The sequence below is a fragment of the Ictidomys tridecemlineatus genome, chromosome 4, assembly GCF_052094955.1.
Source record: "Ictidomys tridecemlineatus isolate mIctTri1 chromosome 4, mIctTri1.hap1, whole genome shotgun sequence".
NCBI classification, from domain to species: Eukaryota; Metazoa; Chordata; class Mammalia; order Rodentia; family Sciuridae; genus Ictidomys; species Ictidomys tridecemlineatus.
The window spans coordinates 72,122,057-72,149,851 of record NC_135480.1 but is presented as its reverse complement, the minus strand read 5'-3'; the positions used below and the strand labels follow the sequence as shown (position 1 = coordinate 72,149,851).

Sequence of the window (27,795 nt, the reverse complement as noted above, 5' to 3'; positions counted from 1 at the left end):
TTTTGAGATGGTCACTTCCTGAAGTCTTGTTGTTTTTTTTCTCCTTTAGGTAAGCTATGTCCACTCCACTGTCCATCTAGTCCTATAATTTATAATAATTACTCATAAAGCCAAAATTTTCAGAGTTTTCTTTTTATCCAAAAGAATATGCATTTTACATTCCAAAGATGTATGTAGAAGCTTATTAAGGCTATAAAGGGTCCTGTGTAATTGTGGAAAGTTTAAAGGGATCTTTGCAATTATGTATCCCATATTCACATTTGTTCTCAGACTGTACATTCAAGTGGTTCTCATTAGAACCAGTACTATTCCCTTTGGTATTCTCTAGTGGTATTTAAAAATATTGCAAGGATATTATTTGGCTAAAACAGCCATATAGGAGGGTATAATGTTGATCTTTAGTGGACAAGAGCTAGAAGGGGAGGTAAAGACTCACAATAAATAAATACCCTCACCCTGTACATTTAAATATCTCATTGGGCATTTATTTATATTAGATACCTGCATAAGATTCCCTGAACTCTGAATCTAACTCCATTTTACATATTCAACATAAAGCATCTCTTGCACAGACTTGATAGGCTGAAATGTTCAAGAATGAAACTTTCTTTTTCTTGTGAGGAAAGGTTGTTCTTTGTTTTGCTCAGAACTTTATGAAAAATTTCTACCAAATCAGAATATTATGTCACTTGTATCAATGCTACTTAAGATGTTTGAGTAGCTAGTTTAGTACACCTCTTGGTTTTGTGGAGGTGCAAGCCACAGATGGAGTTTTGCCTGAACATTTCTGCTGAAATGCACTGTATTTATTTCAACTCTAACTTATTTCTCCTTGATATTGCATTATATGAAATTTTTAAAGTCTACATCAAAATAGGTTCATATTATCTGTTTTTATTGTGATTGTAAGTGGGATATTTAATACACACACACACAACACATACACACATGTAGTGCTGTGTTTGAAAGAGCTAGGAATAGCTGGCACTGGAATCTTGACACATGTGTTCTGAACTTTGGAATTAGAAAACCTGGAACTTGAGTTCCACCTGTACCTTTTTAAAAAATCTGAACAATTCATTTAATAACTGTGCCACTTTTCCTTCCTGAATACAGGGGGTGATGTCTATATCTTCAGGGATGATGTGAGGATCAAGAATCAAATTGTGAACTGAGTTCCTCTAAGCATATCAGTGGTATGTCTATCAGAGGGTACTCAAAGCTTCAGGATAGACACTATATAATCTTCATGGTATAGTAAATTTAGTGGCCAGCAAGTAATATAAAATATTCCTTTATAACAAAAAATAGGTATATATTTTTGGCTTGCATTTAACATTTTTTTGAATTTTTAAGATAAGAAATGATACACCAAAGACATTCTATTTTATTCCAGTATCTCCAGATATTTATAATGCATTCTCTTCAAACTTCAGGGATAGTTTAAAGAAAAAGTTTGATATTCTGAAGTGCCTTGTAATCTGTAAATTAGTTATTATTATCTCAGGATAATTCCAAGGAGGATGCAAGAAATTCCAGTGATAGTAAGTAACTCAATTGATATAATGAGAGGAATATTCTTCTTAAGAATTCCTTTAAGGCTGGGAAATTCTAGATGGACTCAAACCTCTGCAGAGAATCTGCTAGGTATTTAGAAGTTAGTCAAGAAGAATGATAACATTATTTTATCTTTCCCTTTCTCTGTATCATTTCGTTCCTCCTTACACTAAAAACTACCAGTGGTTAAATTTACTATGTTCCAGGTACTAGGCCAAGCAGTTTGCACACCTTGTTTATTTTAGTCCTTACAACATCCCTGTGAAGTAGGTTCGTGATCTTTATTTTACATAGCAGTACCCTGTGGCAGAGAGAGGTTACATAACTTGCCCAAGGTCAGATAACTGGCAAGTGGCAGAAGAGGAATTTAAATCCAGATTTATTTGGTTTTGTTTTTAACTCAAAAGAGTTTTCAGGGGTTGAGGGCTGGGGAGGGCACTCTTAGTTACAAGGTGTTTACAGGATTCCTCACTCAACTATCTTCAGTCTCATTTTTGAACCTTCAGTCTGGAATTATTCCACTTGCACCAAGAATCAACTTCTCTTTACTTCCTATGGTTCTCTTCTGTCTAAGGTTGATTCCTTTACCTATCTTCTGGAGTCCATATCTTCTTATTTTTATGGGAGCCTCAGCAATCGGTTTTCTTTTGGTTACATGAACATCAGTTGAAGAACTTATTAGTACAGATTTCTGAACCACATACCAAGAGTTTCTCCTTTAGAAGCTCTGAGATATATGACCTGAGAATTTCCACTTCTAACAAACTCTTAACCTAAGCTGATGTTGTAGCTCTAAGACTTTGAGGGCCAGTGCTCTAGACTTAAGAGTAGGGTTTGCCAACAACATGCTAAGACAGCCATATACATTTTTAAATGGTTGAAAAAGCAAAAGAATAATATTTCCCCATACATATACAGTATACAAAATTCAAATTTATTATTTATTGATTAAGTTTTATTCAAGTGCATTATGTAATATACAATTACATAGATATTTACATAGGCGGCTTTCTTGTTACAACATCAAAGTTGAGTAGTTGTAACAGAAACATGTCTTGCAAGCCTACAATATTGACTATTGAGTCCTTTACAGAATGTGTTTTCTGATCCCTGCTCTAAAACAGTAATGCTCAACCCTAACTGCACATTGGCATCAAGTGTGGAGCTTTAAAAAATACTGAAACCTGGGTCTTATTCCCAGAGATTCTGAAGTAATCGGTTTAGAGTGCAACCTAATGGATCTTTAACATCTAAACATATCTAATATTTCCAATCTAGACAAAACAAAACCAAAACCAAGCAGACCTTACAAAATTACTCTATCAACCTATATGAAAGAGCTAAGTAGTCTAATCTTATTTTATAGATGATGAAAATAGTATCCATCAATATAAATTGTTAGTCAAAATTGACATTGTTGCTAGTATTGTTACATTTTTAACAAATTATAGTTGCATATTTTCTTGATATTTTTAAAAATTATTTTATGAATCCAGGTTATATATTAAAAAGTATTATTTGTTCATTGTTGAACAACTACAAACCAAATATATGTAGATACCAGTTTCTGAACTCGGTGAATAAGGTAAAAATTGACTAGATTTGAGTTTACTTGATAGCCACTTTTTAATTTTAGAATCAAATAAACTAAGAACAGAATAGGGAGGAAGAGCAGGAGGAAAAGATTAACATTAAACAGAGACATGAGGTGGGAGGGAAAGGGAGAGAAAAGGGAAATTGCATGGAAATGGAAGGAGACCCTCATTGTTATACAAAATGACATGTAAGAGGTTGTGAGGGGAATGGGAAAAAAAACAAAGAGAGAAATGAATTACAGTAGATGGGGTAGAGAGAGAAGATGGGAGGGGAAGGGAGGGGGGATAGTAGAGGATAGGAAAGGTAGCAGAATACAACAGTTACTAATATGGCATTATGTAAAAATGTGGATGTGTAACCGATGTGATTCTGCAATCTGTATTTGGGGTAAAAATGGGAGTTCATAACCCACTTGAATCTAATGTATGAAACATGATATGTCAAGAGCTTTGTAATGTTTTGAACAACCAATAAAAATAAAAAGATGCACCAAGGGAAAAAAAAGAATCAAATAAAGAAGTTTATTTGTATTTAGGAGCCAAGCTTTAAGAAAAATATACCTCGTATACACACTGAAACTACACGAATAAACACTGTGAAGTCCACACCATGAGAGGCACTTAGAACAAAGCTCAGCTAGGGAATCAGCAGGTTCCTAATCATCTCACAACCATCCCCTGAGTTGTGCTCACTTAGTACAGTATAGACAAATCCCTTGACAAGTCTTAGTATATTCTCCTTCCATTTGTCTTCATTTGTCTCATTTACTGATAGGATGATTGGACAAATAGTTCATTGTGAATGATTCTCCTGTAGCCTGGAATGATATAAAATGAAAAATAAAAGGCAATGTCATACTTCTTTCCGTAAGCCAAATCTGTATCCCTAATGATCAATACTATTAAAACTTTTCATACATACATCCCTACCTATAATACATAGACAAGAAACCTTATTTTTATTTATTATTTATTTTTTTCTCTCCACGTTTTTATTTGTGCATTATAGTTGTAAACAATGGTGGGATTTGTTGTTACATATTTGTGTATGCACACAATATAACAATATAATTTGGCCAATATCTCTCCCTAGCACTTCCTGGCTCCCTCCTCTCCTTCTACCCCTTGGTCCCTTTTCTCTACTGATTTTCCCTTTGACTTATCTGAGATCCTGCTTCTCCCTTTCTTTTCCTTTTTCCTCTTTAGCTTCCACATATGAGAGAAAAATACAACCCTTGACCTTCTAAGTCTGACTTATTTCACTTAACACAATGGTCTCTAGTTCTACCCATTTTCCTGCAAATTATGTAATTTCAATTTCTTTATGGCTGAATAAAACTCCATTGTGTATACCATATTTTCTTCTCCATTAAACTATTGATAGGCATCTAGGCTGGTTTGGCTATTAGGAATTGTGCTGCTATAAACATGTGTATGCATGTATTGCTATAGTATGACTTTAATTCTTCAGGATAAATACTGAAGAGTGGTGTAGCTGAGTCCACGGCAGTTCCATGCATAGTCTTTTGAAGAACCTCCATACTGATTTCCAGAGTGGTTGTACTAATTTTCAATCCCATCAACAGAGTAAAAGTGTTCCTTTTTCTTCACTTCCTTTCCAGCATTTATTATTTGTATTCTTGATGGCTCCATTCTGACTGGAATGGGATAAAATCTCAAGGTATTTTTGATTTGCATTTCCCTGATTGCTAATGATGTTGAACATTTTTCCATGTATTTGTTGGTCATTTGTATTTCTTCTTTTGAGAAGTGTGCATTTAACTCATTTGCCCAATTATTAATTTGAGCAATCTTAATTTTATGTTTAACATTTTTCCATATTAATAAAAAAGAAAACTAGAAGGGAGATCTGTAGGGTAGAGCAACTGTATTGGGGGAGGAAGGAGGGAAGGGAAAGGGAAGGAACAGGTGAATGAGATTGGTCAACTTAAGTTAATGTACAAATATGGCATAGTGAATCCCACTATTATATATAATTACCAAGCACCAATAAAAATAAGGTTAAAAAGTCTGTGCCAGGTGCAGTGGTGCATGCCTGTAATGCCACCACTCAGGAGGCTGAGGCAAGTTCAAAGCCAGCTTCAGCAACTTACTAAGCCCTAAGCAATGCCAAACACCCTGTATCAAAAAAAAAAAAGGTCTGGGGATGTGGTTCAGTGATTGAGAGCCACTGGGTTTAATCCTGGTACCTCTCCACCAAAAAAAAAAAAAAAAAAAAAAAAAAATTCATTACATTTTCTAAAGTTGTACAATACTGTGTAGTACAAACTGAAAATTATAATTTTACAAGCTAATTCCCACACTGGTGGATATTTAGATACCTGCACAACACATGTGCACATACACATATATGTGGGATGAATTCTTGGAAGTTGAATCATTATATCAAAATAAGTATGCTTTTTAAAATATGTAAAAAATAATTACAAATTATTTTTCACCTTCCCCAATTAATGCATACCCAATAGAACTTAATGATTAATTTAAAAAAAATCTTTTCTATTTTTTATGCTTTTTCTTTAATGTGAGGTAACATTTTGTAGTCTTGTGAATTGCTACTTATGTTCTCTACCTATTTATATTTTCTTCTTAGCAATTTATGATCTTTTTTCATTTTAAGAAAATTTCCCATTAACATTTTGTAAATATACCATATTTTTATTTGTTGTTGTATGTAATTTACCAGGCAGAAGGTTTATATTTTTATGTATTAATAACTAGCTGTCTTTTCTAGTATCGCTTCAGGCTACTGTACTCTAATATTATATAAAACCAAATCTATGTTTTCTTCTAATATGTTTATAGTTTCAATTTTCTATACTTAAATCATTGCTCAATCTAGACATTTTGATGAAAAGTTTCATCTTAAATCTTCTTGTCAATGACACTGTGAGTTAAATATTATCCCCATCTTGCAAATGGTACAAAAAAAGGATCTGACATAAAAATGATTTTCCAGTACTACTTACTGGTAGTATTGAAGCCTAGATTTACTCTGCTGCCTCCAAAAATATGTAGCCAGTTATAATTTACTTCTACAACAACAAATGTTATTCTTGCAGATATGTTACTCTATCGAAGTCTGCCTAAAAGTACGGATTACTTCTCAGTAGTACCCTGTCATTGTAGTTAATGCCTCATTTTCTGCATCTATTAAATGAGAATAGTAAGTCAGCTATCCTAGTCCACTTAAGAAAATTAGACAGTAAATCTGCAAGTGTAGCCCATGTCTGTACAGGGATTCTGTGGGGTAGGTCAGTAGCCTATGAATTTTAAACAGGTTTCAATGGTAAAAGCCTTCTTTCATTAGAATGTACACATATCTGAAGCCTATCAGAAGCTTTCCCTGATTGCTTCAACAGGGAAATGTGCTTTTTCACTTGTAACTTTATTTTGTTTAATACATACCTGTAAGATGTTCTGAGATTTCTAACATTTTCCATTTCTTTTGCACTCTTTCTGTCTGTATCTGCCTCTCCTGGGACATCCAAATACTCTCTGGAGACCATTAAAATAATAATAAATATACATTCTTTCTCCTCAACTCTTAATGAACATAAAATTTAACAGTATTTATTCACAGATTGAAAATTGTCTTATAAAAGTCCTCTGAATATCCAATGGAGAAAGGCATTTTTTAAACCCTCCTTTATTTTCTATGGCATCAAGTTGCTATGTTTGGGTTCATTTATGAGAAGAGCTGCAGGAAATGTAACCCGCTATGACCTCGGGAGAGGGAAGTGGTATTAACTGAAATGCTTGGTTCTACATTTAAAGTCATTAATAAAAGTTGTGGAATGAGAGCTGGGCATCTGTGTCGATGTTTTAATGTCCTGGAAGTCATTGGTTGGTGTGGCTAGTGCTTATAGTTTGTAATTACCTAGTCTCCTATGACAGGCGGAACTGGAAATCAAATTAAGTGGATGCTTTCTCTTATATTACTAAAGAATCTCCAGCTTAAGATAAGATTGCCTTTTTTCTTCCTTAAAAAAGGCACAAACAATGACAGCCCAAAATAGCTATTTAGTCAGAACTGACGACACTTTCTGAATGCTTGTCATTAAGAGAGAAATAGAAAATCCTGCTCTTTTTTTTCCCCCTTAATTTCTCTCCCTGAAATACCTTGCCTTCCTCCTGAAGCTGCCTCACCTCATTGCCCAGGAGAAATGCCCAGCAACTGACGGAGCTTCAGCACCACTGCAGGCTCCAAAGGGGAGGCGGCTTATGCAAAACGTATTAAAGAAAGATCCTAAAAGTCACTGCAGCTTTTTCTAGTGAGTTATGCTGAGCTTCCCTGTTGCTGTAAGCTGATGGGGAGCGTTGTGGCGGAGACAGAACCACTCTTTTTCCTCCCACTATTTTTGCTGCAGTGAGAAGTGTTCATTTCTGCTTGCATTTCGCCAGATAGCTTTAGAATTCTAGCTGAGCATTAGGGCTTCCCAAGGCTGGAAATAAAGAGTTTAAAACCCTAAATTGGAGTTTGTCCTCTTGACTAAGTAAAAATTGAGTTAATGTGCTGCACAGCCTCCGATGCCTGACGGGAATGACAACAGACAGTAGGGTCTGATGATGTTTTTGAATTAAGTTTCTTTTCTCCCTTATGGATTCATAGGGACAGAAGCTTTTATTTTTCTCTCTCGCACTCTCCTTTCCAGAGCCAGCTGAATATTTTACATTCAGCAGCAGTAGCTGCTGATCTGAGGTTATGTTATCCCCTGGAATCTTCTATCTTCATTCCAATCCCATCCTCTATTATTGATTGTCATTTCCCAAAAAAGCATAGTTTTTGAAAATTAGATGCATTGTTTTATTAGAGAGTCTAGCAACTTTAGATATCCCTAGAAGATATAACAGCTATTACAGGGCAGGGAAGTAAGAGAGGGTGGTACTTAGCCTTGTAACTGCAGAACACCCTAGGGGGGGGACCCAGCTCACATTTTAGGGGACTTTCTAAGACTATGATCTTTTGTCTGGTTCTATTCCACTCAGAGAAGCAGAATGAGACATGTTTGCAGTGATTTGTAGTATTTGCCAAACAGGGTGCTGCATCAGAATAGCCTGGAATATAGTGCAGAGCTCCAATTAAACCTCCAGAGGGAAAAGGGTTTCCTCTTCATTTATAGTTTGCCCGATGCAATCCCATTGTAAAGTATCTAATAGGATAACACTCGGGCTCTTCAGAAATATAAGTAACTCATTGGTTAAATTTCAATTCTTCACCTTTCCCCCCTCCTTCCTGGGTGAGCTCATTCCCCCCTCCTTTTTTTTTTTTTTTTTTTTTTAATCCAGTGATTTAAAATGCTAGAAGGAAAAGCAACTGAGGTCTCAACTTTGAGATGCTGAATTCTCAGCTAATTGAAATTACTGGGCACAATGCTATATATAGCCAATGAAGAGATTTTGAGCTCTCACTCAGTGCCTTCAAGACATGTCGTTTTGTAGTCAGAGAAAACAGAGATCAATGCATTTTCAAACTGACAGAGGGAACGGATGCTCCTTAGTAGCACATGCCCAGGATCGTGTGTGTGGGGCTTGCGCTGTGCTGAGAAGCTGAATACCGGTCCATATGCTCCTTATTTACTGCAATGTTCTTTGCATGTTACTGTGCACTCCGGACTAACGTGAAGGTAAGAGGAGGCGAGACGGCAACTGGGCACAATATACATGTTAAACCAGCTGCAGAAAATGTCTACCTTGTGTAGCTCCAGGACTTTTCGGATTGCTGGCTGAGCAGGCAGATTATTACAGGTGGTTGCAAAGGCTTTGTTTTATTGTTGCCGGGCAGCCTCGCTGGGGGAGCATGTAGGAACGCTGCTGTGAAGTGACCTTCAGGTTTAACTATTTGTAATTCAGGTTCACGCTCACGCCTGGGGAGTGGAGAGGGGGGAGGAAAAGATGAAAATTATTTAGGTAGGCCGGAACCAAGAAATCAGAGGAGGTTAAAAAAAAAAAAAAAGCTATAGAGCATTCTTTAAATAAGGATTTAGTCTTTCTTTTAAAAGTGCTATGAGCTGCCTGTGTTCATGCAGCTTAATTGTTTAGGAACGAGGGTTTCAATGTAGTGGCTGTAATGGCATTGGAATGTGATCTGTGGGATACCTGACCATCCTGTGTGTACAAACAAATGATTATCCTTGGGAATTGGTGATGTTAATATCACAAATCTTCAGCTCTGGGTGGGCTGGTTGCTTTGGCTGCGTGGGTGCCGCTGCCCCAGTGCTGTCACCCCTCTGACATTCACTTGCTGTAGCTAATGAGCTTCCAAAGTTGAGCCTAAGTTTGGGAGATTTACCCGTGGTCATGAACGAGGGTGTTATTATTGGAAAGATTCTCTGACACTGTGTTCATTCAGCACTGAGCCAGATAGACCAGCTGTGGAATTCCAGTTGCATAATTTAAGTGAATTATATCCTCAGTTAACATTTGAGCTTGTGTTTCTTACTGAAGGAAGTCCAAAAGGAAAGTGATTGCCTGGGGTGGGTTGGGGGGGGGCAATTATGACTTAATACCTAAAATAGGAATCTTTAACAACATGACAATGGAAAGTGCTTCCCTCTTTTATTTGGCTGGGGAAGTGCTTAAATGCCTGGGTACTAAAGTTTCATTTTCTGTGTTTACAAGTTTTACTAAAGAACTTCCTACTGCTCACTCTTTTGAAAGCCTTTTTGTTTTTCATTTGAATTTCAAACAGGTAGTATTTATATTTTGATGACCAATTCTTTTACAACTATAGCCTGAAAGCATTCTGTGGATCATGTTGCAGAGTTCTATAGAATTTACTTTTTACTGCCTTAAAAATTAACTTCATGGCAAATTTCTTTCATATGTCTAATGGCAACTTGAAAATAAATATTTAAAAAATGGAGAGTGTGCCCAAATATCAACTTGGATTTCTCCATCACCATCTCCTATTCCAAGTTATCGGTATGATAGTCACAGTTTTGTAAGCTCAGTGAATTGTTAATGTTTCCCTCCTCAGTTTCTTTTTTGAAGAAAAATGTTTTCTTCAAAAGAAATACGATAAATAATTTAGATTAAGAAAAAATTGTTTGTATTTCCTTATAAAATTTCAGAAATACAGGAAAACCCAGTCCAGATTTCCTTTGATATGGGCTTTGGGAAATCCTTTTCTACTCATAACCACTAACAGTTGTCTTTATAGACTTAACTTTCAATTTATTTCACATTCATAAATAAAGGAATGAAAGAACTTTTGCTAACAATATCTTACCTAAATTTAGATGACTTTTGGATAATAAATTCTTAGTTCTTTGGCTAATCTGTACTGAGATACAGATACTTCATCAATAGAAACTGAGACCATATGCATTGCCACATACAACATATGTAACCTTGCTTGCATATGAATAGATTGACTTCAGTTTTAAATGAGCTCATAAATTTTAATAATTAGCTCTTCCTCTATCTTGAATAATTTATAATTTTATTTTGTTGTTATATATTCCTTCTGAAATAGCAAGGTTTGTGAAAGAGTCTGCAGTTTATTTGCTGTTGGATCATTCACCAGATTGGTGCCTTAAGACTCTCATCTAATAATTTTAGCTTTATTTTTATTTTTTAAGTTGCTTGATTTTTATTGTAACTATTTGCTTGGTTCTGATAAAGTCTTCCTTTGTTGTGTAGTTTTTCATGCTTGCCATGATTATTATTGTAATGACCTAAAACTTTAAGGTGGACAAAATTCAGAGATAGAAAATTTCTTTTTTTTTTTTCTGTACAGAATAGACTACTAATGTCACAATATTTTATTCTAAAATAATTATTTTTTTGAATTGGACCTTTTTAAAATATTATAACCAAAAGGATATTTTGAAAATGGTATGTTATATTAAAATGTTCTCATGAACTCATCAAGATATTAAATCTGGACCACTAGTTCTCTCTCTCTCTCTCTCTCTCTCTCTCTCTCTCTCTCTCTCACACACACACACACACACACACACACACACATACACACACATCAGAGAGTGTTGCTTATGGGTAATTATCTATTAAAATATTTTGAATGAGAACTATTGATGTATTATGCTAAAGTCATGGATACCAAGATGAATAGAAAATAGTCCTTGCTTTCAGGAAGCTTTCATTCTAGGACAAGACACAGACATATAAACAAATAAGTGGTTTGAAATATTATAGGACCTTTTGTGGATTCCAAAGCAGGACATTATTATAGGGGAAAAGTAAACAACAGAAACAACAAGAAAGCACAGGCCAGCTTTACCCATGACTGGTCAAGAAAGGTTTCGCTGTGAGGTCACCTTTGAGTTGAATCTTGACAGGTAATGGAGCCTTGCCAAGCAGCTTAGAGTGAGGAAGGCATGCTGGGATGCTGGGTAGAGACTGTCAAAAGCATGGAGCTAAGAAGCAGAACACTTTGAAGAACTCCAAATGATTTGGAATGGATGGAGTGTGCAGTCTTATAAAGCCAAACAGAACTAAAAGAATGGACTGAGCAATGATTACAGTCTAACTTTTTGAAAATTATGTTACTTTGCCACATATGGCTCAAGTGGTAGCGAGCACGCTACCACTTGAGCCATATCCCCAGCCCCAATAGCTCTATTTTTAAAAGTAATGATACTGATGATAATTTCCTAAGTAATTTTAATGCCTCAACCATTGTTTTCAACCTTTCCTTGTTATTACAAACATATACACACCCACAAACCCATACTCCCAAAAGCATCAAAGGCAAATATTAGATCACTATCACAGATAAGAAAACAGCTTGAGATGGGAAATAACCCATTACTGGGTTCCATTGTATATCAGAAGCAGACTTAGGGCAGTCTTCAAGTCTCTTGAGTCTTGACTTACTGTTATTTCCAGTAAACCCTGCTGCTTATCCCTAGATTCAAGAATTCTGCTCATTTGTTTTGAAATTGCTTGAGAGAAAATAGAAGAACCTTTTAGTAAAACAATGTAACAGAATGGTTTTAAAGCATGAGTTTTAAGGGATTACTAAAAACTAAACAAACAAAAAAACTACATTAAAGTCTCTTTTTGTCATTTATTGCATAGTTTAAGAACATTTCTTAACCTATCTGAAGTTCAGTTTTTTTTCATTTGCAAAATAAGGATAACAATAGCTCTTAGCTGTTGTAATAATTATGTGAGATAAGGCATGTAAACACTGTAAAAATGTTCTTAGAGTGTAGTAAGAATTCAATTAACTCATAATTGATAAAGAAGAAGTCACATGGGCTGGGGATGTGGCTCAAGTGGTAGTGCGCTCGCCTGGCATGCATGCAGTCCGGGTTCGATCCTCAGCACCACATACAAGCAAAGATGTTGTGTCCACCAAATACTAAAAAATAAATGTTAAAATTCTCTCCTCTCTCTAAAAAAAAAAAAAAAAAGTAGAAGTCACTAAATAACAGTGAGTCTTCAGAGTTGCTTTCATTAGAAAATCCTAGAAATTGACCCCAATTAAAAGATACAATAATTGATAGAAGCATGTTTATCTCTTCTCTATCACTATCACCACCACAACTACACAAGCACATACATTAACATATAAACTCTGAAATCTGGGATCTTAGTTTATTTCTTCATCTTCAGATCATAAGAACAATTAACCATGCCAAGTACAAAGTAGGTGCTCAATAAATATTTGCTAAATAAAAGTATAAACTGAGTTTCAGCTTTCCTTTTCAAAATCCACTTATCTTCTTCCCAAAGTACTTATTTCTCCTAATGTATTTAAATTGTTTTGAGAGAAAGAAAGAAAAATGTCATAGACTTTGAAGTCACACAAGACTTACTCAGTCACTCGTTCTTTTTGGATCTGTATAGCCAGGTTGTAGACCTAGGTTGGAGGGAATCAACAATTTACACTAAAACAATTTATTGAATGCCTAAATCCTCTAGAATTCAGACATTTATCATACTCATTATCACCAAATTTATTCAGTGAAATTGCTTTTAACAAACATAATACCTTTATAGCATCCGAACATTTACTGGAATTGTATCCTACAATGGGAATCCCTTCTCTGCATGGCTATGGTTGAATGGATTCTATTCTTCCTTTAAGAAATAATGAAGTTGTCTATTTAATAAGAAGTAGAACCCAATCATACTAACACCCATGTTTTTCTCCTCCTTTAATTTACTGATTACAATTTCTTCATCTTCATGGCTATAAATCTTATATTGCCTTATATCATTACTTGCATCATTATCTTATACTGCTAGGTAATGTTGCTTATGTTAGTAATTTTAGATTTTAAGCATTTTGAAAGCAGGAAATATACACTTTTTGGCATTTTTTTCTTATAGCTTATTTATATTTCATGAATTCAAAAAAATGATCGATGGTCTGATCTAAAGGGAAACTTTCAGAAACTGTCTCCTTTTGCTCCTGACACCTACTCTTTGCTACATCCTGTGATGCATTGCACATATTGATGCTTTGAATAAACACATAATTTGTTGTAGGCAGGGCTTGTGGGATCATGAATCAGAATGTGTGGACAGTTTGTGTAACACCTATGGCTCATGGGTGTTATAAGCCTATGGCTCATGACAAATCAGGGGTGGTTCCTGTCAGGATTCCAGTTGAATAATTATCTCTTTTAGAATGTCAATAATGCATTAATCCTTCACTAGACCCCCACATTACAGTCTCCAAATAGTTGTGAGCCTACTCAGTATATTGGGCTTTATAATACCTAAGCTACCTAAGCCTATGCAATGTGTTAGATTTATAATTTCTTATGAAATTCTTTAACTCAAAACTTTAAAATCTAATGAGTTAATTAATAAAGAATAAAACTGGATACTTAACAATAATAATAATCATTATCATTTGTTAAGCTCTAGCTGTGAGCCATAGACTGTACCCAAACTTCGCTCATATTCCTAAAAACGCTTCCCAGTGACCTAGCATGTGAGATTGTTATCATTATTATTTTATAGATGAGGAAACTGAAGTTTAGGGAACAAAAATAACGTGCCTAATGTTGCAACTATTAAGTTTCAGGAAAGCCAGCTTTTAAACCAGGTCTGTTTCGCTATACGTATTTTTAATGATCTTCCTGAAAAGATAATGTATAGGTATGCAAACTCTGACCATTGTTGTGTCCCAGATACCTCAAATACTTTTCAAAATAACATAAGGAATTAAGTTAACAATAAATTTGTATATGTCTTATATGTGCATTCCTTCTTTAGAGTTCTTTATAATAAATTATAGCCTGAATCAGGTCTAAAGGATTCTTATGTATTCTCCATTTTTTCATTCATCAAATAGTTAGTCAACATCTATTATGGCGTAGGCACTAAATTATATGTTGTAAATAAAGTGTGGAATAAAACAGACAATAAACTCTGCCTTCATAGAATTTTTGTGCTAGTGAAATAGGTATATAATAAGTAAGACAGCTAAGTCATATGTGTATATAATGATAAGTGCTATAAAAAATCATGAGAAGAGATTGGAAGTGTGAGTTAGAGGAGAGGATAGGTTATAGTTTTAGCTAAGGTTGTTAGTGAAGGACTCACTAATATAATTTTGAATATAAGGGGAATAACCACGTAGGCAAAGGTAACAGAAAATGCAAGTGCAAAGGCCCCAATGTGGCATCTTGCCTGGCATATTAACAAGCCACCATGGCTGGAAAGAGAAAAGGCAAGAAAATGTCAAAGGGAGCAAATCATGTAGAGCTTTGTAGGTTAGGCTTCTCTGAGTGAGATGGGAATCCAGAGGTTTTGAGTAGATGAATCACATCATTTAACCAATGTTTAAATTGGAACACTACAGTTGCTATGTGGAAAACAGATTTTAAGGGGGCAAGGACAGGGTCAGGGAAGCCAGTTAGAATTTCCCACAGAATCAGGTGAGAGTCACTAATAATAGCTTGGAATCAGTGGAACTGGTGCCAGGTTGTCTAATTCTGTATGTAATTATGATTTTGGATCTCTATCAACTTTGTCTTTTCCTGTCCTGATACTGATTTCTGCCCAGACGTGGCAGCTCTTGATTAGGATTATAGAAAAATACTTGAGTCGCACATATAGATGCAGAGCTTCATTTTCTTTTGGCTTCAGATATGATCCTCTGGAGGTACATTCCTAGTCCTTAAATGAGTGTACTATAAGCTACTTGGGGGCAGGAAAAATGTCTTATATGTATTTGTATATCCATTGCTTTGCATATGGTAAATGATGAATAAATGTTTGCTGAGTGATAATAGGTGAATTGTTAGCCACAAATTGTGGGACTTATTCAAAGAGTGCCTCTTTGGACTGGGTGGGGTACAAAGTAAGAATAAATATATGACAAGGAGAATGGATTCTGCATTCAGCAAACTTCCTCTCTAATATAAAATTGATGCTTTCCTTGTGACAGTATTTCTACAGCATAAGAAGCTGTAGGGAAGCAGACTGGAAATCTGAAAATGACACTAGGTAAGTCATAAGACAAGTTTGGGAAATAACTGTCTTATGGCCTATGTTTCAAATTAAGACAGCAAGTTGACAAATTTGTTGAGAGATGGTGATTTGCTCATAGTTCTCTAAGAAACATAGATCCAAACTTTTTCCAGATTTTGGATGGTAAGATATGGTAAGAAATTTAAAATTCCAATTTAATATTTCATAAAATTTATCCTTATCCTTACTAAAAGTCATGTATTCTAATATTGTCCATTGTTTCTTTAACATTTAAAATTTATTTATTTATAATATCAGTTAAAATCAACTAAATGTATTATAATCAGAAAAATTCTTGAGAAAATGCAATTCATATTTACCCATTACAGTAGATTGCCTCCTTTACCTGTCTTAATGAATTTGAGGAGACCAGGATAGGTCATAACTCACAATGTGAAAACACAGTAACATGTTCCCTGTCTTAAGAAGCATATAACCTCAATTAGGAATATGCTAATGAAATGATGATGAATCACAGCAGTCAGCCAACACTTAGCAGGAAATATGTGAAAGTCCTGGACTAAATACAGGAAGCTAACCATATAGCCTGTCCATTTGCTGACTAGCATATTCATTTGGGAATTCAGTGCTTATTTTGCTGGTCAGGCCCTTGTGGTCTATCTAGCCTATCTATCTGCATGCCTCAGCATACTTAATAACAATAGCTAATATTTGTTGTGTATTCAGAATGTTATCAGGCACTGGGTACATCACTCATTTCATCTTCACAGTAACTCTAATGAAAGCTTTTGCTATTAAACCCATTTTTATGTGTGAAGGGACTGAGCCACAGAACCCAGGAAGTAATTGGTGGTGCTGGGACAAATGCCAGGCACAGGTAGTAATCAGATAGGCCAGTACCAGGAAGGATTCCTCTGTTACTCTTTTTTTTTTTTTCTGGGGGGGGGGGCTGCACACCAGGAATTGAACTCAGGGGCATTTAACCACTGAGTCACATCCCCAGACCTATTTTGTATTTTATTTAGAGACAAGGTCTCACTGAGTTGCTTAGTCTCTTGCTTTTGCTGCAGCTGGCTTTGAACTCTCAATCCTCCTGCCTCAGCCTCTGGATCCGCTAGGATTACAGTTGTGCCCACAGCGCCTGGCTCTTTTACTCTTGATCAGTCCTCTGGCCTTTGACTCCCTTCTCCAAAGGGGCTACATTGTATCCCTTTAGTTCTAAGGACTTCCTGATTTTCTAGATTTATCATCTGAACACACATCAGTTTCCCTTGACTTGGGTGTATCATAATTTCTTCCACTAGCCAGAACCTGGAAGAATACTCATGGGTCTGATAACCTATATCCTCCCCTGGATATCCTCAAGGGTTTGGGGAAGGCTGCTTATGCTGAAGACTTCATTACCAATTGAGGTATGAGCACGCTTTGAAAAAGGCCTATTTACTAAAGTCTACACTTGTTACTAGTGCAATAAACAACGTAATAAAAACTCCCCAGGATAAATTAGTACTGCACTGTGACTTAGAAAGCCTACTTCTTCAGCCCTGAAAAGGGAAAGTTAAATAGTAAAACAAAATGACATTTGGCCTGGAGAGGGTCTGGCCCTAAATATTTCTCAAACTTAAGTTAAATATTTTGTTTCTATTTAGACTTCAAAACTTTGGAAATAGGCAGAACTTAAAAGGAACTGAGGGAATGTCTTTTTTTTTTCTTTTTCTTTTTTTGTGCTGCTGAGATCCCACCTAACTCATCACACATGCCAGATAAGTGCTCTACCACTGAGCTACCCTAGCCCAGGAGTCTTTCTTTAAAATGAAAGAAGGTAAAATGAGCAGAAGGAGAAAATTCTGTGGTCTAATTTTATTTATTTGTTATTTATTTTTTATGTGTTTTCATAGACTTTGATATTTTTAAAATTGCACATAAATTTATTTATTTTAAAAGTGTCTGCTACATTTACTTTTTTTTCAAGGATATACCTAGATTGAAAAAAGAAACTGAGTCAATGGGGTGTGCAGTGAACCTGGAAGGGAGGGATCAAGGTAGATTTCTGAAGCAGACTCTAAATTTGGTAATAAATAAAAAGGAACCCTTTGTATCTGTGCTGAATTTTTAGTTGATTAATTTATAAGCTATACTCCTCTGGGCTCATTAGGTAAAGTGAACTAAGGAGTCAGTTTTAAATGGGTCAGTATACATTATATTTTCCAACTATTTTTAGACTATAAAAGATATTATAGAAATTATATAAAGTACAGAAAAGAACAAAACAGTATACTTCCTCATAACCTTGTTCCTTTTAGCAAGTTTCTTTTCATTTTTCCCTACATACGTGTGTATGTATAAATGTGTGTGTGTTTGAGATCAAAATATATTTGTAACTTGTGTTTTTGCTCATATCTTAAGAATATTTTTACATCATTCATAATTATTTATAAGCATTTTAAAAAATGGTTGGGTAATAGGAAAGCTTACTCTTTTTCTATTTAAAAAGTAAATAAACGCAGGTAGGCAGGGACTGAAAGCATTGTTTTTCTCAGACCATTACTTTTCAGCAGAAGATAGAAAGCTTTCAAGTGTAACCTTGGAATAGCTTTGAAATGAGATGCAGTTTGGAAAAAAATATATGGTGAGTCTGAGTTACAAAAGGATCATTGCCATTGTACTTTAAACAGGGGGAAAATGTGTGCTTAATGCAAATGTTTCTCTAGCTGTCCCTTAACACTCTCTCTACACCAACCTTGGCCAAATAATATGCTTTGAGCTAGGGTTTTAAAGGTTCTTTTCAGCAGAAACCAGCCAGACAACATCCTTATTATCACTATTCTCCAGGCATTTAGAATAGAAATGTTGAGATCATTTTTATTCTCCAGTTCCTGCAGAAATCAAATCAGTCCACAAATTCTGCAGAGTCTATCTCTGAATGATTTCTTGTACCTTGTCTCTTTCTACCCCTCCTTTCCTAATGGAGGGTCTCATCTCTCCCTATAGTGCAATGGGAACATTCTGACTTTCCTAGTCTCCCTGTTTTCTCTCCAAATTTACCATCCCCAGAGAGGCACTACACTTATTTTTCTCAAACCCAGCTAAGAATTGCCATCAGTTTCTCTGTTCAAGAGCCTTCTGTGTTCTACTGCCATCAAAATTCTCCATTCTCATGAATGGCCTCAACCACCACTGTCTCCTGGTGGACCTTCTGCCATTTCCATGTAACACACATAGCCAGAATTCATTCCAGTCCTGCTTTTCCTCTGCTGCTCATGTCTTAGAGTAGTTGTAAAGGGAGAGGCAGGTGGGCAGAAAACCTGAGTTGGAAGGCCTTTGTCTTCATTTACAGAGTAGTATGCACTACTTCTAGATCAATAAATCAATTTTTCTTATGCTTAGTTTCTAAATTGTGTAATTGAGATGACGATAATAAATGTCTACCTTACCCTGAGTGTGGCTGTAGACAAAGCCTCAGAGATATGCAGGATCCATTTGGAAGATGTTAACATATTTTAAGAAAGCCAATGAAGTGCTAACCAAAGCCATGAAGTTTAGTTTAAGCTTGGTGGTCACTGTGGACTTGGTTGTGTAACTGAAATTTCCCTTATGGCTCACCTTGATCCCAAGAATGTGAGCTAGGTCTCAACTTCTTTGTAAAATTTTGAGATACCAATTGTAAAACAACATTCAGTTTATAGTTGAAAAAAATGAAAACAACTGCCCTCAAAATCTGCAGTTCTAATCTCCCAGCCAAGATTTCAACTGTTATATAGCCTCAGGCAGTTAAATATGAAACTCCCACTCCTTGGCCACCAAATCCCTTGGGAAACCAGTCATAAAATTTGTCTATTCATTTCTTTGGTGGGTATAGATCCCTAAGCATGAAAAACTTTAGATTAATTATGGAATGCTAAAGGAAATTAAACCCTTTTATTAATATTTCTTCTAGGCAATACTTATACATATGTGGTAATGCATGATTTTGTGTGTTGTTGTTGTTTTTTTAAAGAAATTTCCAGATTAGAATATTCATTCTCAGGGTTTTAAAATGAAAAGTATAACAAATCTTGTCACTTACAAATTGTATTGGAACATATAAAGAAAAACTTAAAACTCATATTTTAAGTTTCATTTATTAGATATGAAGAAATTATTTAAATAATTAGAAAGATTTGTTATTCAGATAAAAATAATGAAATAAGAAAAGTTAACATTAAATTTATAAATAAATATAGATTATAATATTGAAAGAAATTTAATTAAATCATAAAAGCTCTCTTAATGGCAGTTGTAAAAATCTTGCTAGATTTATAAGTAGAACACTACAATAGAAGCTGAACTTAAAAAGTTAAGTAAAATTTAGGCTTTTGAATTTATTACTTTAAAATTAAATATTAATTTCACAACTAAAAGAGATCCATTTAGTGTTTTCTGCCCATGAAAGATGTAGTAACACAACACCACAATATTTACCTTGCCCTCATTTGATTGTTGTAAAGTACAAACAAGATAATATGTATGAAATTACTTAAATACCATTTATTAGATTTCCTTCTAATTGCTTTTGTTCAGTCTGTTACTTCAGTACAGAAAAATATTCACCCCTCTTACATAATAACTCTGGGGTTCATACAGACCCTGACAGTTAATTTCTTCTCCCAGATGGAACTTTGCTGTTTTCTACCTCTTTATCACTTTATATTTTTAGTGTAAACGTTGAGCATCCCTCATGTGGGAGTTGTTTATGAGTGTTTGTTTTCTTCACTAGCATGTGATTTCCATACCCTTCAGTTCATTTTTTTTAAAGTAAGTAATGTAGTCTTCCTTACATGATAAACACTGAACACTGTATTCTGTATCAGGAATAGTCATTAATAAGAAATTATATCTGTGCCTGTATGTAGTAGGTAATGAATTACTAAATTTAATTTAACTATAATATGCCATTTTGTCTAAAGACAATTGCATAATAAAATGTTTAGAAAAGCAATTGACTAGTTCAGGATAAAATTCAGTTAATGCAAATGGTGGATAAGAAAAATACATTAAAGAAATATTGTGGCTTCACTAGTATAGTGAATAGTACTCATGCTTCCCCTTACATTTAAAGCAGTATTTTAGCAAGAATAAACAAAATAGAAGAAAGTTTTGCAAAATGATTGGAGCAGGAGAGGCTGAGGGCAGGGTGGGAGTTGGTTAGAAAGGACTGTTGATCGGTAATGAGAATGGCTGTTAGGGCTGTCTGCCCATTCTCATTATAGAGATCTACTGCTCACCTCCAATCTCTTCCCTTCCTTCTTGTCTGCCACAATCAGTAAGGCTGTTTTCCTTTTCTTGAGTCCAGCAGTCAATAACATTGATTTTTGCAGCACTAGATGATTCTCACCTTTTCCCTCATTATCCCCTCCTTTAGGGCTAAACAAAGCCAAGTTCCCTGGTGTGCCACAGTCTGCAGAGCCTGTAAAACAGAAATGGCTAGAGGCAGGATATAGGGCTGTGGCTGGGTAGGAGGAATGGCTAGTGCCAAAAATCCCTCAGGAGCATCCTGGGCAGAATATTTCTGACACAGTCTTAAGTTAAGGGATAATATATCCTCCAGAGAATAAAAGCATATAAAATGTCTATCTTGCTCACTGCAATTCCACTGAGTAGGCTGAGGGGGAAAAGGCCCTGAGGTCCTATTTCCATGTAATTTTTATTGAGCCTATTCAAATAGACAGATACTACTCCTGGGGAAGAGGCCAACTATTGGAAATGAGTCAAAAGAGCAGTAATACATAGTGGGACCATAGATGACTAGAATCCATTGTAAAAAAAAAAAAAAAAAAAAAAGAAGAAGAAGAAGTAGAAATGTATTCAATGATTGATTATTATGTTCTACACATTTCTTGATTTTTACTTATTTTAATCCTATAGTAACCCTTCCAGATAAGCATTACTATCCCCACTTAATAGACTCTTAAAACTGAAACTTAGGTAAACTAGCATACTCAAAGTCAAAGAGCAAGAAGATGGCAGACTTTCCAAATTTTCTATACTGCCTTCCAGAAACACTCACTTTGTTCTGAGAGTTCATGGAAGAGCCTTGATCAATAGAAAAAGTAGGAGTGCAACAATTTTGTTTAAAGACAATGGAAAAGTATTGGAATTATTATTTTTGTAGGGGTGGGGGGAATATTGGGCATTGAACCCAGAGGAGCTTCACCACTGAGGTACATTCCCAGCCATTTACTTATTTACTTATCTGTTTATTTATTTATTTGGACAGGGTTTCACTAAGTTGCTTAGGGCTAAGTTGCTGAGGCTGACCTCAAACTTCCTATCCACCTGCCTCAGCCTTCTGAGCTGTTAGGATTACAGGTGTGCACCACCAGGCTCTGCTGGAATTAGTTTTGATTCAGTAATATCATAAAGCAATAATAACTTTGTTGCTTAGCTAAGAGAAGGATGGAGAGAGACTTTGAGTACTATTTAGGAAAAATTTAACCCAGGCTTGTGAAGATGTGCCTAGGTCCAGGGTTACAAAGATTGGAAGAGGAATTTAGGATCTCTGGATTATTCAGACTGTGTTGGCTCAGGAATTTCATGTTATCAAGCAGAGTTAGATCTAGAAATCCTTCCACTTAAGTCTCATAGCCGTAGGTTTGAGGTTTTTTTCTCCCTTCCTCTTATCTCAGGGTATGTGAGCTTGAGTTAGTTATTTACTCTTAGTTTCCTTGATTGTAAAGTGAGACACTGATGTCTATTACATAGACATGGAATTTGTTGTAAGGCAAACATCTACAAACATTTTAAAGTCATTCATAATTGTCTTATACACAGGGGAAATTGAGTCAATGGTAATTCCTTCTTCCCTCAGTGATGTCCACTCATCTTACCAACATAATGTGAAAGCTAGTTTCCGCTTTGCCTTTCTGCTGCATAGGTGTCTAAAGGTAATGTTACAACCAGGGAACTCCTTAGGAATGAAAGCCTTAACAATCTATATATTCAGTTATAACAATGAATTTCAATCCTATACTTTCATGTGGAAGAAGAAAGTGGACATTCTTAGGGATGTCCAGCAGTTTCTGAAGGTATAACCTAGAGTTTTGCCATTGAATATAGTAGTCATGTGTGGCTACTGAGAGCTTGAAATACGATTAGTATGAATTGAGATGAATTTTAAATATAAAATATACATTAAAATTTTGAAGATTTAGTATGAAAAAAGTGTATTACATCAATTTTTAACTTACTTATATGTTGATAATTATTTGGATATGTTGGGTTAAATAAAATATATTAAAATTAATTCTATGGGCTCAGTGGTAGGGTACACAAGGCCCTGGGGTTAAGCCCAGTACCACACACATACATGTATGCACACACACATATACACACACAAATATTAATAATTCTACCTGGTTCTTACATTATTCAATGTACCTACAAATCATTTAAAATTGCATATATGGCTCACATTTGTAGTTCTTATTGTATTTCTTTTTAACTGTACTGATCTTGAGACCAAAAGGCAATTCATTCTTCCCAGATTGAAAGGCCCTTGACCTTGATATGCTGAAATGATTTATATAATCCATGTGGTTATCTCTCTTTCTCCTGTAGGCTTTGAGGAAGACAGATAGAGTGGATAAAACTCCTTCTAGTCCTGTAGTTTTGAGATCTTAACACAATTCTTAAATGTTAGTTTTAAAAGGGAACTTAGAGATTCCAAGTTTCAACTCTCAACTGAGGTTCAGAGAGGTTAAATGATTTGCCCAGAAAGCTAATGTCCAGTACTTTTTCCATTAAGAAATACTGCCTCTCAAATACATGCCCACTCTTTGCAATGGATATTTATACTTTTGGGGGGAAACACCAACCCAGTCATTTGCAGATTTTCTTGGAATTAAAAGTTTTCTCATCTGTTCTATACTGATGTGATCCCAGTGGATAACTCCTGTCTGACCTTGAAAATATATACCAGTGTCACCTCCTCAGTAAATCCTTCCTACTCCAAACATAAGTAGCTATTTTTTGCTATTCCTTCTCTATTTTAGCTTCAAACATATTGTTTTGTATTGAATGTTTTATAAACTCTTTTAAGTCAATGTGCTTGTTTTGTGGGCACATAGTAACCCCAAAGTAAATATTTTTGAATTGAATTTTTGATATACTTCCACAAACTCTCTGTATGTCCTAATTCTTGATATTCTATTATTGTCATTGAATTTCATTAAAAAAAGTCTTAAAAATTCTCTCTATATGTGGTCTCTCTATATAACACACATATATGTATATAGCATATATATATTCTCTATATATCTATATAGACATATATGTGTCTTTATATACATCTCTTCATACATAGTATATACTTACATATAATTTTCAAATATCTCTCTACAAATATATAATTATATATAATTTTCAAATATATGTGATTTCTCTGTATATATGTACATTTATGTACACATATATGTACATATATATGTGTATATATATATATATATATATATATATATATAGAGAGAGAGAGAGAGAGAGAGAGAGAGATCACATATATTTGAAAATTCTATCATGTGTTAGATATACTAGAAATACCATACCTTAACACTTATCTAAATCTTCCAGTTAGTCATATGTTGAATTGCCTCATCAAAGAGATCCACTCTATATAAATGAAGTTGGACCTATCAGTCAGAGGCAGATTGAGTAGGCCTGAAGAATCCATGATTCATACAATCTCATTTTCATGGTGTGTGCCTTAAATGCCACATCTTCAGTCAGCAGTTAGTTTTCCATGAAAATAAATTGAGCTATGCATTCCCTTTGGGTTTTAGAAATGCACTTTTGACGTTTGTGCTAGGAAGTGCAAATGTGTAGCCATAATCACAATGCATTCTTTTTGTTCTTTTGGCTTTCTCAAGGAAGGATTTAGAAATGGCTCCATTTCCCACAGAAAATCAATTTTAAATCCTGTGTCTACTGATACCCTCATTTTATCATTAAAAATCTACAACAGTTTAAAGAAGGATAGAATGAGTTTTTAACTTTCCAAGTCTTATATTTAGTTCCTTTCTTCCTGCAGATATATCAGGATGGGAGATAATTTGAGAACTTAAAAAAAAAAAAAATCTTGACTCTGGACCTTCCCATGTTATTTTCATGCCTACACTTTTGTTATCCAGGCTGTTGAAATAAGAGTCCTGTGCTGACACAGGACCATCACATTCAGAAACACTGATGTAAGAAAAAATTTTAAGCTTATGTAATAGAGACTTATCTATTAATTCCTTCAACCTCATTTATTGGACATCAACTATGTTTTAGCCACAGAGGCAGGTGTCTTCAGGTAGGTTTTTAATTTAAAAATTTTCATGGTAAAGATAATTAAAACTAGGAGACATTGAGTGACCTCACCAAGTCATTGCTTATAAATAGTATAATCTAGCCATCAAACCAAAGTCTTTATGAAGTTAAAAACCTGTGCTCATTTGTAACATCACACACTGCTTCACAATATGAAAGAGATGGGGGCTTGTTATAATATAGCGTAGTGGTGGGAAACTCTGGAATCTCTCAGTATTTCTGCCAAGCTCATGACCCTGTAGGTCTAGGAGGGAAAACTGCCACTTAGCCTAAACTCAATGACTTCATCTGTTGATGTTTTTAACTTTGGAGGTTCTAGAAAGAGTCTGATTCTTCTATGACATTGTTTTGCACCACAGGAACTGCCACCTGTTCTCTCTAGCCCTTGTCTAAATGTCTTCATTTTGCCCTCCACCTTCACTTTTCATAAGCTGTGATTCTAACCCAAGATCCTTTTATTTCATGCTGGTACTACTATAATGTATTCCTAACTGAGGCTTTCTGCATCTGTCCTTGACCCGTTCTAGCCTGTTTTCCATACTGCTGCCAGAGAAAGATTTTTCAGCTATAAATTTGATCATGTTACAGACTTTCTTAAAATGTTTAAGTGGCCTTCCTTTGCCTTAAGTATACTTTGCAAGCTTGTGTGATTAGCCTGGCTTCTACTTCACTGTCCACAGCTCACCCTCTATTCCCTGTGTGAACCATATTCTCCTCTCTTCACTATAGTTCCCCAATCCAGCCCTTGCTGTATTTCTTGCCTACCATACCTCCACCAGCCCTCCATCTGGGCAAACCCTACTCAGCCTTCAGATATCATCTCAAATCTCCATCTTTCCTGGATGTCTTTTCAGTCTCTCTGTTATAGAGCTGGTCTCATTTTATCTGAATCTATTCTTTAAGCACTTACCACACTTTGCTAAAATATATGAATTTCTTTGATTATTATCTTTTCCCACTAGACTTAAACTTATATGATAGTAGGAATCATATCAGTTTTGCCTACATTATAATCTTAGGAGTTAAGGGCATGATAAATGACAGAAGGAGGCAAGCCTGTTTTCATAAGCTGTCAGTTTATTTTCACCCAAATTATTATGTCCCCTGTCCCATATAAATATTTATATTTCATAATATATCCATCATCTCTCCTTCTCTGACCTGGAGCATACTAGCTATTGCCACCCCTTGGTGCTGCATGCATGTATTACCTGCACCATGGGTAATGGGCAACTTGTGTCAAATTACCAAATGTTGACATTTTATCCTTTCATAGGCATGTCCACTTCACCTGCTATATTTTGGTGAATATTAAAATTTAATTTCTCAAGGGTGCAGAAAAATCTCACTTTTAAAAATATTAGTTCAAGAAAAAAATTAAAAGAAATCTAGGTCTGCTAGTATGAAAACAAAAATCACATAAGGCATTCCCTTGATAAATATTTTAAATGATATTTGACTAATAAAAATAATACATTTAGCTATTTGTGACTTCATTATTACAATTAGTTGTGCTGAATTGTTAAATTAGGAATTTTAGTCTAAACTAAACTTTATAAGTGATATTTATATAAGGTATTGTTAATCTTTAAATGGACTCGATTTTTATCATTGGAACTATATGTTCATGATTCCAAGAATCATTGGTTCTGAGAGCAACATTAAAACTCAATTTTAGGGACATGTTAAACTGTACCACTTGTATTCAGTCAGTAAAAGCTACATGGTGAGAAAGTCAATGGGTCAAATGAGGTATGCTTTTCAACACATTGATCATAAGGAAAAGACAGCTATGGAGTAGAAATGTGTGAGGTAGAAGAAACAGGAAATTAAGTTCTAGTGTTCAGAAATAATCTATAAAAAATACAAGAAAAAGATTATTATAAAAGTCAGGATAGGATTAATTTTGAGGGAAAGAAAGGATGTTGAATTGGCCTGAGGTGTGTAGAAACCTGTGGTGGCTGGCTAAGTTCATTTATTGACCTAAGTATTGGTTATAAGAATTTTACCTTAAATAATTAATCAAATTATGTATTTTATATGGTTATCTATATCTATTTTTATCTTACAATTATAAAGGCATTAAGAGATAAAAAAGGAAAAAATTATTACCAATCTGTTTTTGTATTTCAAATTAGAGGATCTCAGGAAGATATTGTATTAAATAACACATTCTAATGGGGACTGTCTTTTACTGACAAAAGAAACATTAGATAATTCATTTGGACACAATTCTTGGAGTTTTGAACAAAGTGGAGGGGGAGATCAAAGTAGCTTAAAAGAGGAACCTGGACCCAGATACTTGAAGCAACTTGGAAAATTTCCAGACCTATTTCCTAAGCAAATAAAAATTCAGGTCAAACCAACTGACATTAGAGAGCTATGTATTATAGAGCCTAGTAAATATCAGGTACTCAGTAAAGTAAATCTCTCCTTTGTCTCCTTATTCTCACCATGAAATGCAAAGAAATAGAGTGTATTCACAGTAGATAGGGCCTCCACAAGGGAATGGGGAGAAACCTTATAAATTCCATAAATACTATTTATTTTATAAAAATAAAATATTTTTTTGCTTCATCTTTTCTTTTTGTTTAAATAAATGCTATTTACTCTTTTGGGTATTGGATGTTCTTTATTTAAACTTCACAATGACCATTTAAGATTGGTTTACTAGTCTCATTTCATAGATTATGATAAATTAAGTGAAGAAAATAATTTTGATAGTTGGACTTAAAGAACAAATAAAGTTTGAGTCTTCAGTTATGGGCAAGAGAAGATGAATTTTTCAGCAAAAGAAATAGTGTGCAGCAATGTGTGACAGAAGGAAAGTGTTAGGGACATTTGGGAAACAGTATAGTCT

At 34.9% G+C, this 27,795-nt stretch overlaps 1 protein-coding gene across 11 annotated transcripts in view; it reads left to right on the top strand.

The window, feature by feature from the left end:
- Dlg2 (discs large MAGUK scaffold protein 2) overlaps positions 1-27,795 on the top strand; it is a 1,969,681-nt gene that overhangs the window by 634,620 nt on the left and 1,307,266 nt on the right. For 2 of the 11 annotated variants that reach the window (XM_040285033.2, XM_021725180.3), the window contains exon 1: positions 8,475-8,800. The exons of the other annotated variants lie outside the window; for them this stretch is intronic. In XM_040285033.2, the coding sequence (XP_040140967.2) occupies positions 8,759-8,800 (42 nt within the window). In that variant the 5' untranslated portion in view covers positions 8,475-8,758. Of the gene's footprint in view, positions 1-8,474; positions 8,801-27,795 lie in introns of those variants that run through there. 11 annotated transcript variants of the gene reach the window in all.